This window comes from Limulus polyphemus, unplaced genomic scaffold (assembly GCF_000517525.1).
Source record: "Limulus polyphemus unplaced genomic scaffold, Limulus_polyphemus-2.1.2 Scaffold1818, whole genome shotgun sequence".
Lineage (NCBI taxonomy): Eukaryota > Metazoa > Arthropoda > Merostomata > Xiphosura > Limulidae > Limulus > Limulus polyphemus.
Genome location: NW_013667428.1, coordinates 23,775 through 36,935, shown reverse-complemented (window position 1 = coordinate 36,935; position 13,161 = coordinate 23,775). Strand labels below are relative to the sequence as shown.

General features: G+C 34.9%; 1 protein-coding gene across 4 annotated transcripts in view; it reads right to left on the bottom strand.

Annotated features, from left to right (window-relative positions):
• The window catches only part of LOC106465050 (DNA polymerase zeta catalytic subunit-like), a 200,582-nt gene that overhangs the window by 167,971 nt on the left and 19,450 nt on the right, over positions 1–13,161 (bottom strand). For all 4 annotated transcript variants that reach the window (XM_022392860.1, XM_022392861.1, XM_022392862.1 and 1 more), the window contains exon 6: positions 843–994. In XM_022392860.1, the coding sequence (XP_022248568.1) occupies positions 843–994 (152 nt within the window). The remainder of the gene's footprint in view (positions 1–842; positions 995–13,161) is intronic.

Sequence of the window (13,161 nt, the reverse complement as noted above, 5' to 3'; positions counted from 1 at the left end):
TTATTAATTATTATTATGTCATATTTTATGTATCATTTCCTCTGTAGTTTAGTTCAGCTGGCTCTTAAGTTTGTTTATGCATGATATCAACCTACACCCCACTAGAGTTAATTGTCACATTACTCTTACAGTGACATAAAATGACTGACAGTAGGTAGTGTTAAGGGTTTTTACATGGTAGCTATAGCCATGTAAATGAATTAATTATCATGTGTAAATAAGTGTTGCTATGACTGTACGTAAATCAATCTATTATTCTATGCAAACAAGATCATCTGATGTTTTTTTCGATAGCCGACAATTGTCCCATGGCGAGTTGTAACCATAACATCTTGTAGTAAGAAAAAGACTGTGTACATAAAAAAAAAAAGAGAACTGAAGACTGCATAAGCCAGATGTTCGAGAATGTGGAGCATCAGATAGGATATTGCTTGAAACTTAGTTCCAGCTTATAAATAGTGAGTCATACTTAATCAGAAAGTTTATAAGTGTTTTGTGATGATGTCCAAAGTTAGATTTTTCTTATGTCAAGATTATATTGTTGAGTTAGAAGTTTGGTGCCCAATTATGTCATTCATAAATGTCTAGGCAAGTCAGGTTCTCATTGTGAGTTTAATTATGTTCAACTTGGAAAAAATTTAATAAGTACTTTGTTTTTTAAGAATCCTGGTATTGATGTTTCAATTATTCTTATGACTGAATAAAAGATTCACAAAAAAGACTTCAAACAGTAACTTTAAAAATATTTCTACCACAAAAACACCTCTACGACTACCCCATTAATAAAAATATACAGCAGATATGAGAAAAAAAATGTTTTCTTCAGTAACAAAAAAACTCACTCAGGTAAATTCTTTATGTCCCAGACTTGAAAGTTCGAATCAGATGTTAACTTCCAGGAAGATATTTCATCTTGTTTTCTAGACGGTCTACGAAACTTCAAGGCACTCACATTGATGAAATTCATTCCATATAAGTTATAGTCTATAAAAAACTAGAAAAATCTATTAATTAAAACATCGTATGAAAACTTTTTATTCAACAGTACAGTGTGTTTGAAAATCAAAACATCCATCATTCTTTATAAACTAAAAAAACTTTTCTTAAGTCTTAAATAAATTCAATAAATGTTTATCTGTTCTACTGAATCACTGACTGAACAACATGGAATTCTATAAATTTGGAGGGTTTCTCCCAGTCTGTAACAAAAGTAAAAACATAAAGCCAAACATAAAACTATTGGATCTCATCTCATTTGAGATTTACATACCTTTTTATATATTTTGGAACTTTTTCAAGATATACTACTAAAAATTAGGGATGCACATGTCATAAAATTTGTCTGAATAATGGGTCCGGGTACCTGGTCGCTAAGCTTTGACCGGGACTGAGTGTCAATCGGGACCAGGTTCTCCCCTTGGCCCCCCCAAAAAAAACACACAAAACAAATCAACATACACAAAAATTAGAAACAAAAACAAAATTGATGTTTATTACATTTAACCAAATAATCACCAACAGAACATTCAAGTTTTACTTTCAACTTTCAATGCCTAGCCCCAACTTCTGAAATCCTAACCCCTATTGATTTTTCTCAAAACCCCTACCTTCCCTAGAAATCCACTTCTCAAGCCATGCCTGTTATTAACCCCTACTGTCCTCAAAACCCCTATCTTCCCCATAAATCCACTTCTCAAGCCATGCCTGTTATTAACCCCTACTGTCCTCAAAACACTACCTTCCCCATAAATCCACTTCTCAAGCCATGCCTGTTATTAACCCCTACTGTCCTCAAAACCCCTATCTTCCCCATAAATCCACTTCTCAAGCCATGCCTGTAGTAACCCCTACTGTCCTCAAAACACTACCTTCCCCATAAATCCACTTCTTAAGCCATGCCTGTTATTAACCCCTACGGTCCTCAAAACCCTACCTTCCCCATAAATCCACTTCTCAAGCCATGCCTGTTATTAACCCCTATTGTTCTCTGAATCCCCCCGACTTTCAGCAGGCGGTCAGTTTTTGTTGCTCAGAAACGTTTTTTTATAACTAAACCAATTATTAACTGTAACTTTCAGTACTGCATTAGTTGCCACAAAGATTAGGGCTTAGATGCCCAACTTTGACACTCGGCCTGAGACGAGTATTACCGGGTAGCCCAATACAAGGTCAGGGCTAAATATCTGGCTGGATGCCCATGCATCCCTACTAAAAATATTTGAGTTTGTTGTTAAGCACACAACTATGCAATGTGCTATCTGCACTGTACCTACCTCAGGGATCTATTCCCAATATTTAGCATTATAAGTACTCAAGCCACTGGTGAGTGCCAGAGGACAAATATTTGAGAAAACTATAAAACAAAATTATCTTCTGATTCCCACAGCATGCCATGATCCATTCTATCCATTGCATTGGATATGCAACATTTTTTGAAACCTTTAATGATGCTTTAATGATTTTCGGCGATAGCTTCTAGTAAAATACCAAAAACATTGTATGTATACGAATATAATGTGCAGTGAATTTTTTGGGAAGTATTTGGAAAAAAAAAGTGTGCATTATATTTGAACAAATACAGCAGTTAATATTTTGAAAACGTGATTTCATTAGCATGTCAGACACAAAAACAATCATGGAATACATTAGTAAAGGTCACTTCATGTATTAGAGAACATGTAACAAGAATCAAACAAGTATTGAGCACCTGGCAGCAAGGACACTTCATGTTTTAAACAACAAACATTTGTTGTTGAGAATTAAACTTTTAATATAAGTCAATTTCTTATTCTAAAAACTGGTTTTATGGCACTTCATCTCTTTACTTGAAAAGATATTCTACCTCATAGAAAAGTAATTGTATTCTGTGTTGAATCCATTCAACAAAGCCTTATACTGCACTGATTTGATTGTAGACTACTAGATACAAAATCACAATTACTGTTTTGTTTTCTTGTGCCAACTGGTTTGTACCCAAGAGCCAGGCATGTTAGTCTCCATGGAGAACTGCTCTTTACCAGCAAATATTGGTACACATGAGTGGTAGAGTTCTATTTTTAGTACCATATAGATGTCTGCCAAGATTACTGCAGTAAAATGTACTTTATGTAGATAGTTCAAAAATAACTTAAATATGTGATAGGTTTCACCAACCACCATTCAATACAAAAATCTGAGTTCTTGATCAGCCTCTTCTCCAGGTTATAGAATGCTCAAAATATCTGGATACAGACACCAAACCTTCTAGACATCTGGAGTGTAACTGAATCAAAGATGATTTATTTGAGTCTCCATTGAACATACAGTCATATACTTCTGTCTCACAGTTTCTCTACAAAGATGAAGAAATACACATCTCAGGAAATGTAATGCAGACATCAAAGATACCGTTTTTTTTGTTGTTTCTTTTTCTTAACATACACTAATATGACATCCAGAGAGAAATAAAATAAAATTTACACATTTAATGATCACCACACTGGTGATTTACTGAAATTTAAGGTAGAGGATGGCTAACATGGGAGTGTGCTTGTCAGTGCTACAGTAAAATTGAGTCCTGACCAAATCCACTGGCACACACTGTGTGCAACTATTCTAAAACCCTGCCTCTTGCTAACTTCACTTTTTCAACCTTTTCTTCAATCATGGAAGATAGTCAAGATTTGAACATCCAATCCACAGTTGAACTGGAAGATCTAACCTGCATGCCACTTACCATCAAGTACATGAAAGCTAGTGATCTTCCAGAGTCCAGACTGACCTTTACCAGTCCCAGTCATCTGCCTCATAGCCCCATTAGACAACAAAACTGTAGAACTGTTGCAAAGAAAAAGTAGTTTTGTTCCCAACATCTTCCCTGGCTCTCACAAAGATGTACAGATGAGGAGCACACTGCTTGCCTTAACGTTCAGCAATCCAGATACCTCCTCTTCCAAGCCAAAGAAAGCACCAACTTTCTCAGGTGCACATCTCAACCAGCAGCAGTAAAAAAAAAAGAATGAGAGAAGGAAACTTCCACACTTTCAAAAACCAGGAAGTATATGACTTGTCTGTCAGAGTTGTGCCAAAAGCAAAATTGGCACAACAATGAAATTTGGACTCGTATCCAATGAAAACACAGATTAAAAGAACCAAAAAGATATATAATGCCTAACTGAAGAGTTGAAAAGCTACAGCCATGCTTAACCCTATGCATGGGGTAAATAAGTCAAGAAAAAAAAATCTAATTGGAAAAAACAAAAGTTCCTCAGCATGTCATACTCAGTTGCAGCTGTACCTGCTGATACATGACTTCATTGTCTCTCACCAGCCATGAACTACCAGAAAAATTCCCAAACCACCACACTGAAAGAGAAAGACCTTCAGCAGGTAGTCAACTTTTCTTAAACAGAAAATGTATTTCTGATAAATACCTCCTTTCACAAAAAGCTTTCTTGACTTACACTGCCCTCTATCAGTGCAAATTTTTGCTTGCCACTAGCCTTGATACTCCCATTTACCTCTGCATATTAACATGCAAATGATTATGCAGCAACCCTCCACCAACAGGAGTGTGACACTATTCCTATTGTAATTAGTACCCTATCTAATCTTGCAGCTGTTCATCACTTCAAGATTGGTCAGATCACATGAAACCACATCAAAAGTGGGGAGGACAAGTGGGAAATGTGAGAAGAGGTATCTATAGGAAATACATTTTCATTTTGGGAAAATGTTAACTTCTGATACAATATCTTATCTCTTCTCACAAAAAGCTAGAATCCCACTCTGAACTTGTGGAGGGCCAGAGAAATGATTCCCCTTTAGGAAGTGCCAAAAGGAAAACCATGGGTGTGAGAAAAAATTAAAAACAACACATCCATGGGAGACTGCATCACTTCTGAGCTTGGTATACTCTTCACCCTGTAGTAATGTGTTGCCAAAAAGGGTGGAAACATGGAGGGACTCCCCCAGAAAAATTATAGAAAAAATGGGACCCTCTGGTGTAGAGTACATGGGGTGCAACAGACCATAAATGGGAATTTGACCTCAACCAACACCTGGTGGCATCTGGAATGTTCGTCAGGTCTACAGTAATAAGAGGGTTCAATACCTTTCACCCCAAAAATGTGTATTGGGAGGGAAGAGGAGCTTCTGTACCCAGAACACTTCTCCACATGCATGCACCTACAACACAACCTACATCAGATCTACCGGGAACTGACATCAGCAAATGGTAGGAAGGTGGAGAGCCCAGGTGGGTGTTCCTCTCCAGTCAAAAACCTGGTGGCATTGGGAATTTTTCGTCCAGTCAATGGCAGGAAGACAGTATTCAACTTTACACATATGGGAATTTATGCGTCTTGCCCAGCTACGACTAACACCAGATTCACTGGGAACCAATATCCATTGGACAGTACGAAGAGGGACCATTATTTGGGGTTGCATCTCCAGTTCAAAACCTGGTGGCAATGGGAATTTATCATCCAGTCCATGGTCGGAGGAGGGTGTAGTATCCAAACACATGTGAGGACTTATGTGGATTGTCCGGCTCCAACCAACACCCAATTCCCAGGAACCAACATTTGGCAAACTGTAGGAAGGAGGGTGCCTCAGATGGAGGGGCAAACTGCAATATATGGCAGAGTACTACATCCAATACCTGGCACCATCTGAATTTATGTATCTGGTCTGCAGTGGAAAGGGTGTTACACCACCTCCATTAGCAGAATGCCACTGCCCTACTCTCAACTGAGTGGTATTGTGCACACTCAGGAGGACAGGCCTCTATGGTTCACCATCCCAGCAGTTAGGAACTGATAAGTGGCAAGGACTCCCATACTCTACTAGAAGAAGGGAAAAAATGCATTGGAGAGTCCAGAGAACCACAGCACTGGGGACAGTAAAATGTGTGACTGCAATACCCTATTTTGAAAAACAGAGCAATTACGTTGATGGAGTCAATCACCTGACTGCATCTGGAATTGTACATCAAGTCCATGGTAGGAAGAGCCTCCATGCCATGGATCGTTAGAGGTGGGAAGTAATCCCTGTCTGCTTTACTTATGTTTGTACATGAGTGTATGGTCCAGGACAAACATACTAATGAAGCAACAGACTGCGAGAGATACCTACGAGCAGTCCTGTGAAACACCCCATCTTAACAGTGTGTGACTTGTTATGATATTGTATTTTGATGCCTAGAGGACACATTGACGGAGTCAATCAACCAACATTTGGCGGCATCTCGAGTTGTACATCAGGTCCACAGTGGGAAGAGCCTCAACATCACAGTAATCGAGCATGCAAATTTAAGACTAGGTATACATGATCAGGCAACACTTGCCACAGAGCAGGATCCAAATATGTGATAAAGGTCCCTGCAAAAAAACATGAAAATGAATGGACTACTTACCACCCACAGATAAACAGTTACAGCACTGACGATGTCCTCCAAGGAAAGATGAAAATGTGCAGCCAGGAACATGGCAAGGTGACAGATCTGATGGGAAGAAAACATGAAAAAGGCAACAGTCATCAGGAGAAAGGGAAGAAAAACGCCAGACGAATTAACTGGCAAATTCAACCCAGAAAGGTAATAAGAAAATGGTCACGAGAGAGGTGAAGATTTCACGGAAGAAACAAATGGACTCAGGAACCATGGAAAGAAGCAGTACATGTCATATACCATTGGAGAGCTCTGACTGGGCATAGGTGGCAGGCAGGATCGGAATGATCATAAAGGTGGGAAAAGGAGAGAAGAGAAAAAGTGATTCAACAGATAGCATCAGAGAGAAAAAGATCTACTGCAGTCTTGGATGACCTGCCAACATCAAGTAATCATGCTGGAGTTCCAGTCTGTAAAAAGTATTTTTGCACATATATATCATATATTCATTTCCCTTTTTCATGTCCATATATGCACTTTCATAATTTTCTGATGTTTTATGTTTACTTTTGATTTTTTTTAAACATATATTCAGTGCAGTTGTTGGTTATTAGCTACTCTCATTCATCTGACTCTTTATATCAGGATTATTTGATATACCTTTTAGCCTTTGCTATTTGTAGTTCTCACTGATTTAGAATCTGTAATCATATGGCTCCAATGTTCCTTTGACACTCTAGCCATAGTGGTATTGTAAGGTATTCATCCCCTGCCCCTCCAAATTTGCAGCAGACCTCGAAATGCTTCATTTTTACATCATGCTGTTTTTGTAAGAATTTCACCCAAATTCAGGAAAGGTGTGCTTCTAGCCTCTCAGATTTTTCTGGTTGTCATCCCCATCTTGCCTTTCCTTGCTTCTCAGTCTTCTAAGGTCCATCACTTATACTTGCTCCTTTTGTTACATTCAAGTAGCAAAGCTGCCCAAGCATAGAAATTAGTAGATAGCAGACTGATTCTTCTTGAACTTCACATTGACTCTCTTCAGTTCCATCCAGACTGTTGAGGATTGTCTAGTGTCTTTTGTTTCATCATATACTTCAGTTCAGTCTTTAATTTTTTCATTTTCTTCAAGTTTCTTCTCAGCCTGTATCTTTTCTGCTTCCTTTCAAGCTGGCAACCATAGAAGATATGGAAGTTGTTCTTCTCAAACCACAGACTTATTCTCTTCAGCTATGGATGCACCCTCTGTTCAGACTGTTGTGGGTCCTCTAGGATCTTATGTTCATCTGTGGGACCCTTGGCTTCATACACCTTGGGTTTGATAGATTCTTCATTTTGGTCTTTCTATAATCATTTTCCTCCTCTTTCTTTTCAATCTATAGCTTTTTCACTTCCTTCCAATCATGTTTGCTTACAAATCTTGGACAATGAATTTTGGATCTATTACAAAAAGGAGCTGTGCTGTATTTACTCCTGTCTTTTTGTGGTTATGAATAGATAAGGAGATTGGAGCCCTGTGATGTATCTAACTCATCCCAGTCATTTCTTGAAGATCCTTCATTTCAAAATATAAAATATGAGAATTTTGTGGAAGTTTCTTTGACTTCGATAATGGATGACAAAGGTGAATATCCAGAATGATTATCTTTATATTTCAATTGATCCATCATCTTGCCATTCTCTACATTTGTATCATAGAAATGTGATTTATCAGTTCCCTTCTGTTTGGCCTGGCTTTGGCTCCATACATTTTCTGTTATGTAGTCTATTCCCTCAACATCAACTTCTAGTTTCATATAGATGATTGGTTTCTTGTTCTGTTGTTCACTCAAACTCCAGCACACTCAGTTGGCTATGTCTTTCGGGTGGATCATTTACAAAATCAAATTTCAGTGAATACCACCAAAGTATTTGATCCATCTTGGGTTTTGAATCAACAAAGTTCAGGGGATTATTCTGCTGTTTCCTTGGGCACTTCAAGCCTTTGATTTTCATTTGTTCAACTTATTTCTTCTATACCTACTACCAGAGTTATCTTGTATGCTTTAGGGAGGATATTTTCACTTCACAAAGTTATTCCCTTGGGTCAAGATCATATGTGTTACCTCAAATGGGATCTGGCTTCTCACTAAAGTTTGACCATAGATCCATTATCTTGTAAAAATATTTCTTTCCACTCTCACGTCCCTTCTGTTGCAGTTACATGGAGAGATTATGGTTAAAAGCTCCCCTTTTCTTCCTCCTCCTGCTAATCTTCATCTTTTCACAGAAGCTTCTCTTCATTTCCTTCTTGAATGTTGTGGGCCACCTAAGGTCTTTTGTTCATCTGTGGAACACTTGGCTTAAAACTCTTTGATTTGCTAGATTTTTTAGTCCAATCTTTCATTTCTTAATGTTTCTCTTTTTTTCTTCTCCCTATACATTTTGAACTTCCTTTCAAACTGCCAAGAAAGCTAGAGTTCATTACGAGATCAACATTTTTATGACACATGGGTACCTCATTATGTCTGTTTAGAATTTCTACTCCAAGATATTGTGGATATGTGAATTCATAGTCGAGATGATCCACAAAACCATTTATTCTCTTTAAGTAGGTCTAGTATGCCCATGGTAAATTGGCCTTTGTCATGGGTGTAATGATGAAATTGAAGATTAATTATCAAAACCCAAACAATGGACTAAAATTGATAGGGAAAAATACTGTCATAGAAATCATTTCTTAAAATTTCATAATTTGATTAAGAGAAGAAATCAAATTAATATTATTCAAATCAAAAATCCTAACTGAAATATATTAAAAATTTTGTATCTTTGTTCCTGGAAATAAAGTAAATAAAAGTAGGAAAACCAAACTATGAATGGAAATTAAAAGCTCAAAATAATCAGAGAATGAAATCAGAAAACAATGCTTTGGCTGTTTGAAATACTTGGTAACAAATGCTGCACACCAGTTATAAAATAACCATTGGAAGTTTAAAATAAGCTCTTTCTATTGGTTATAAAAATGTCCATTAAATATGTATATGCTGCTTGAAATAACGTAACTAAATTAAAAGGGAGGTGTGGCTATTTTCAGGGTGTAAGAAAATTTATTTTTGTGATCTCTGAATTGACACAAAGGAATCTGGACTAAGAATGGGTAAATAGAACTATACAAGTAGAATCCAGTCTAGACAAACATGTACACTATACATGAGCTTTTATTCAAGTAATGGGGACAAAAAGTTTAGATGTGTGATTGCTTGTGCATCACACGACAACAAAATTGAAGTTTAAATATTTTCATTTAAAGGTTCCTTTTCAAATAAAGGAATTAAAATTTAGATAATATAAAAGTTTGAATTATAAAGTACATGATAATGCTAACTTCATTAAAATACATTGAAAGTAAAGTGGATTAGTTTTCTTGCTATGAGGTCAGCTGAAGCAACTGACCTCCTAATAATTTTGTTCTCATTACAGTTTCCATAGTATAACTTTTAATACAGTATATGTATCTTCACAAAATTTGGCAGACCTTTAGTACACAAAAAATAATTTTTTTCATAAAGTACTTTTAATAAAGATTTCTCCATAAATATGTATAGTCTTTTTTTTTTTACTATTCCTAGTGCAAACTGATTTCCACATTAAGATTAAAAATACTTTTATTCATCTCAAATTTCATTTGCATAATCTCTACAACATTCTAAATAAATTTCAAACCTTTTTTTCAGTAAAACTTTATATTTTATCTGTTATTTTCTCTACCCTAACTCATAATTGACCAACCTCATAACCAGCAAAATAAAAATTTAAATAAATCTAAATTACCTTTTTTCTCTTTCTAGAATGACTTCAAATTGTAACTACATTTGTTTATCCTAAATATCTTTATACTTGTAACAGTATACATCTCTTTATCCTTAAATTTTATTGTTTTATTACCCTTTGAACTGTGTCTAACTACTATTTGCGCCATTATAAATTGTAAATCACTTGGCAAACATGCAGCTCACATTACGCTATCGAATTACATTATGCATGAGCTACTCACAAGCATACCTGTTGAAAAATATTTATTATATTACTATTATTATTTATTTCACCTAATCTAACCTTAACTAACATAAAAATTTTCCTATTTTTACATTTTAGTTACTTTTATGATAATAAATAAAGAATACACATGAAAAAGAAGAAATAAAGTACTTACTTGGATCTTCCTTTTTTTTCTTTTTGCTGTCTACTGTGTATGAAACTTAACCCTACTTTTTTAAAGTAATGGTAGTACTGCATTAAATAATTTTTTATTTAATTAAATAATGCACCAAAGAACACGGAATAATAACATGCAGAAAGTAGACAATGTCTCATAACCATCACAATTTTTCTGATTTTCTAACTATGCGACAAGAGCCATTACAAATTCATCTAAGCTAGTCGATGTATTTCTTGTGGGAGTAAAGCTTGAACTGAAAGCAAAGTTGACATTTCTCTGTATAAAACAAAACTTAATAAAATAAATAATTTGACTGACGAAAACCTTCTAACTGTTATAAGTAATATAGTATTGAACATGAGAGAGAACCATTGGCAATTTCTGAAAGAGAGGATGTGACAGGTAGGTATGGCAAGTGTGTCTGATTTTCTAGTTTATGGTTCTGTAAAGAAATAAGATTGAAGGCTAAAGGCTGAAGATTGAGGTGGTAAATAAATTAGAGAAGAGGGGATGCACGGAGAAAATGTCACAATTCTCATAATAGGGGGAAATTTAGGATTTTTTTGCCTTATAAAATTAAGAACTTAAGTCTTATATACTATTAAAATATGGAATATTAACTACATTTTTATGCTATATTTATTGGTATATCTTGAAAAGAAAGAAGTGTAATTAAATTTTGAATGTAACTTACTAAAACCTTGTGACATGTGCAAAAAAAGATGGCCATGGAAAGAGGGTTAATTAAGTTTTGAATGTAACTCAGTAAATTCTTGTAACATGCACAGAGAATAGTTTAAAGAGTATGCAGCAGTCAAAGTGTTAATAACATGATGAGGCTCCAAAATCATTTTTTATAATGTACTCAACCTCCATAGTGTGTTTGCCATATAAGCATGCATGGAAAAAGGCCTTCAAGTCAATGGTCACAGGTATAATGCATAACAGCATAGTATAACCTATATTAGGTAGTAGTTAATATTTTATTACAAGTTATTAACTTATAAAAAACATGAAATATGTATTATGTACATCTATATTCTAACTTCTCATTTGCAAAAGTCCTACCACTTCTACTCTTCAATTTCTTTTCTTCAGAAAATGAAATGTCTTATTTTTTATCTTGACTTCAACACTACATATTATGTCTTTCATTACACCTGTTCTTCCACATACTAGGGTCTTTGAATATCTAAATATTGCAGGTAACTGTGAGTTCAGTGTGACAATGATTTACAACACATCTAGAGCTCTTATTATATAACATACATGATTGCATAATGTAAAATACAAACAATGAGTGTAAAACTTCAATAACAGATATTCTTATTATAATACTTGTTGTTATAGCATGAAAATGTTGCAAGAACAGCCATACTAAATAAAAGATGTTCTTGCACTGCACTTCAGGGAAACTATGTAACAGAAAAAGCACTAGGAAAATAACAAACTTGAAACTAAAACATAATGAATAATTTGACATACTCAAGAAAAAAGTAATGGAAAACCAAACTATCACCTTTGTAACTTACAATAAGCATCTTGTAACATACTGAAAATCTGTAAATCACTTGGTGAACTTGTAGCTTACATTACCCTATCGAATTACATAACACACAAGCTACTTGCAAGTATACCTCATGAAAATATTTTATTATTATTCCATATGTTACCTAATTTAACCTTATCCAATCTAAAAATATTCAAATTTTTACATTTTAGTTACTTTTATAATAATAAATAATGAATACACTTGAAAAACAGGAATTATAGTTATATACATATTAGAAGTTATGTATGGAAACCATAAAGTTCAATTTGGGGTCAGAAACTTGGCTGAATCAACTGATCCTGTAGCGAGAAAGTTAAACATGTTTTAACCCTATCAACATGGGTCACGGGTCAAAGGCCATGTCATCATGTTTGTTAACTCACATTCAAGATTTTATTGAATTACTATTTTATGAATTTATATCAGTCAGTTTAGTATCAAATTGTAGATTATAATTCAAATTTTAGTATTAAACATTTGTTAATTTCTTAATTTAAAAGTAAATATTACAAAAAAAACACCTAAATATAGATTTTTGTGTGTCCAAAGTCCATAGTTACGAATTAGGAACTCAAATTACCGATATTGACAAGCTAAAATATAAAATAAGAACCTCCTATCTTTTCTATTTGCTGACATATTGCTACATTTACTGAATCAAACACAGTGGCCCTGCCCCCTCTTTTCATTTTTGGAAACACTTGCTTACATACACTTACTTCTGTCTGTGATGTGTGAATAACCAATCAAAAGCTTAGAAAGTTCCCCTAGTGGATTTCTCAGCCTCTTTGAAGTATCTTGGCAGCAAACTCTTTCTTTTCATGTTAGATTTCAAGTGGTACGGTAAAACTTTAGTGAGCTCTAAAGTTTATATTTTTTTAGACCCAAATACAGCTTAGTTACTAAGCTTGATAAATTATAGTGGAATTCTATGGTACTGATATAGTAGTTTATGATTTTTGGTTATTTCAAAATGTACATATAAAACCTAAAAAAAATTGTTTCGCTTCACATCCTCCTCATGCGAAATCTGATAAGGTT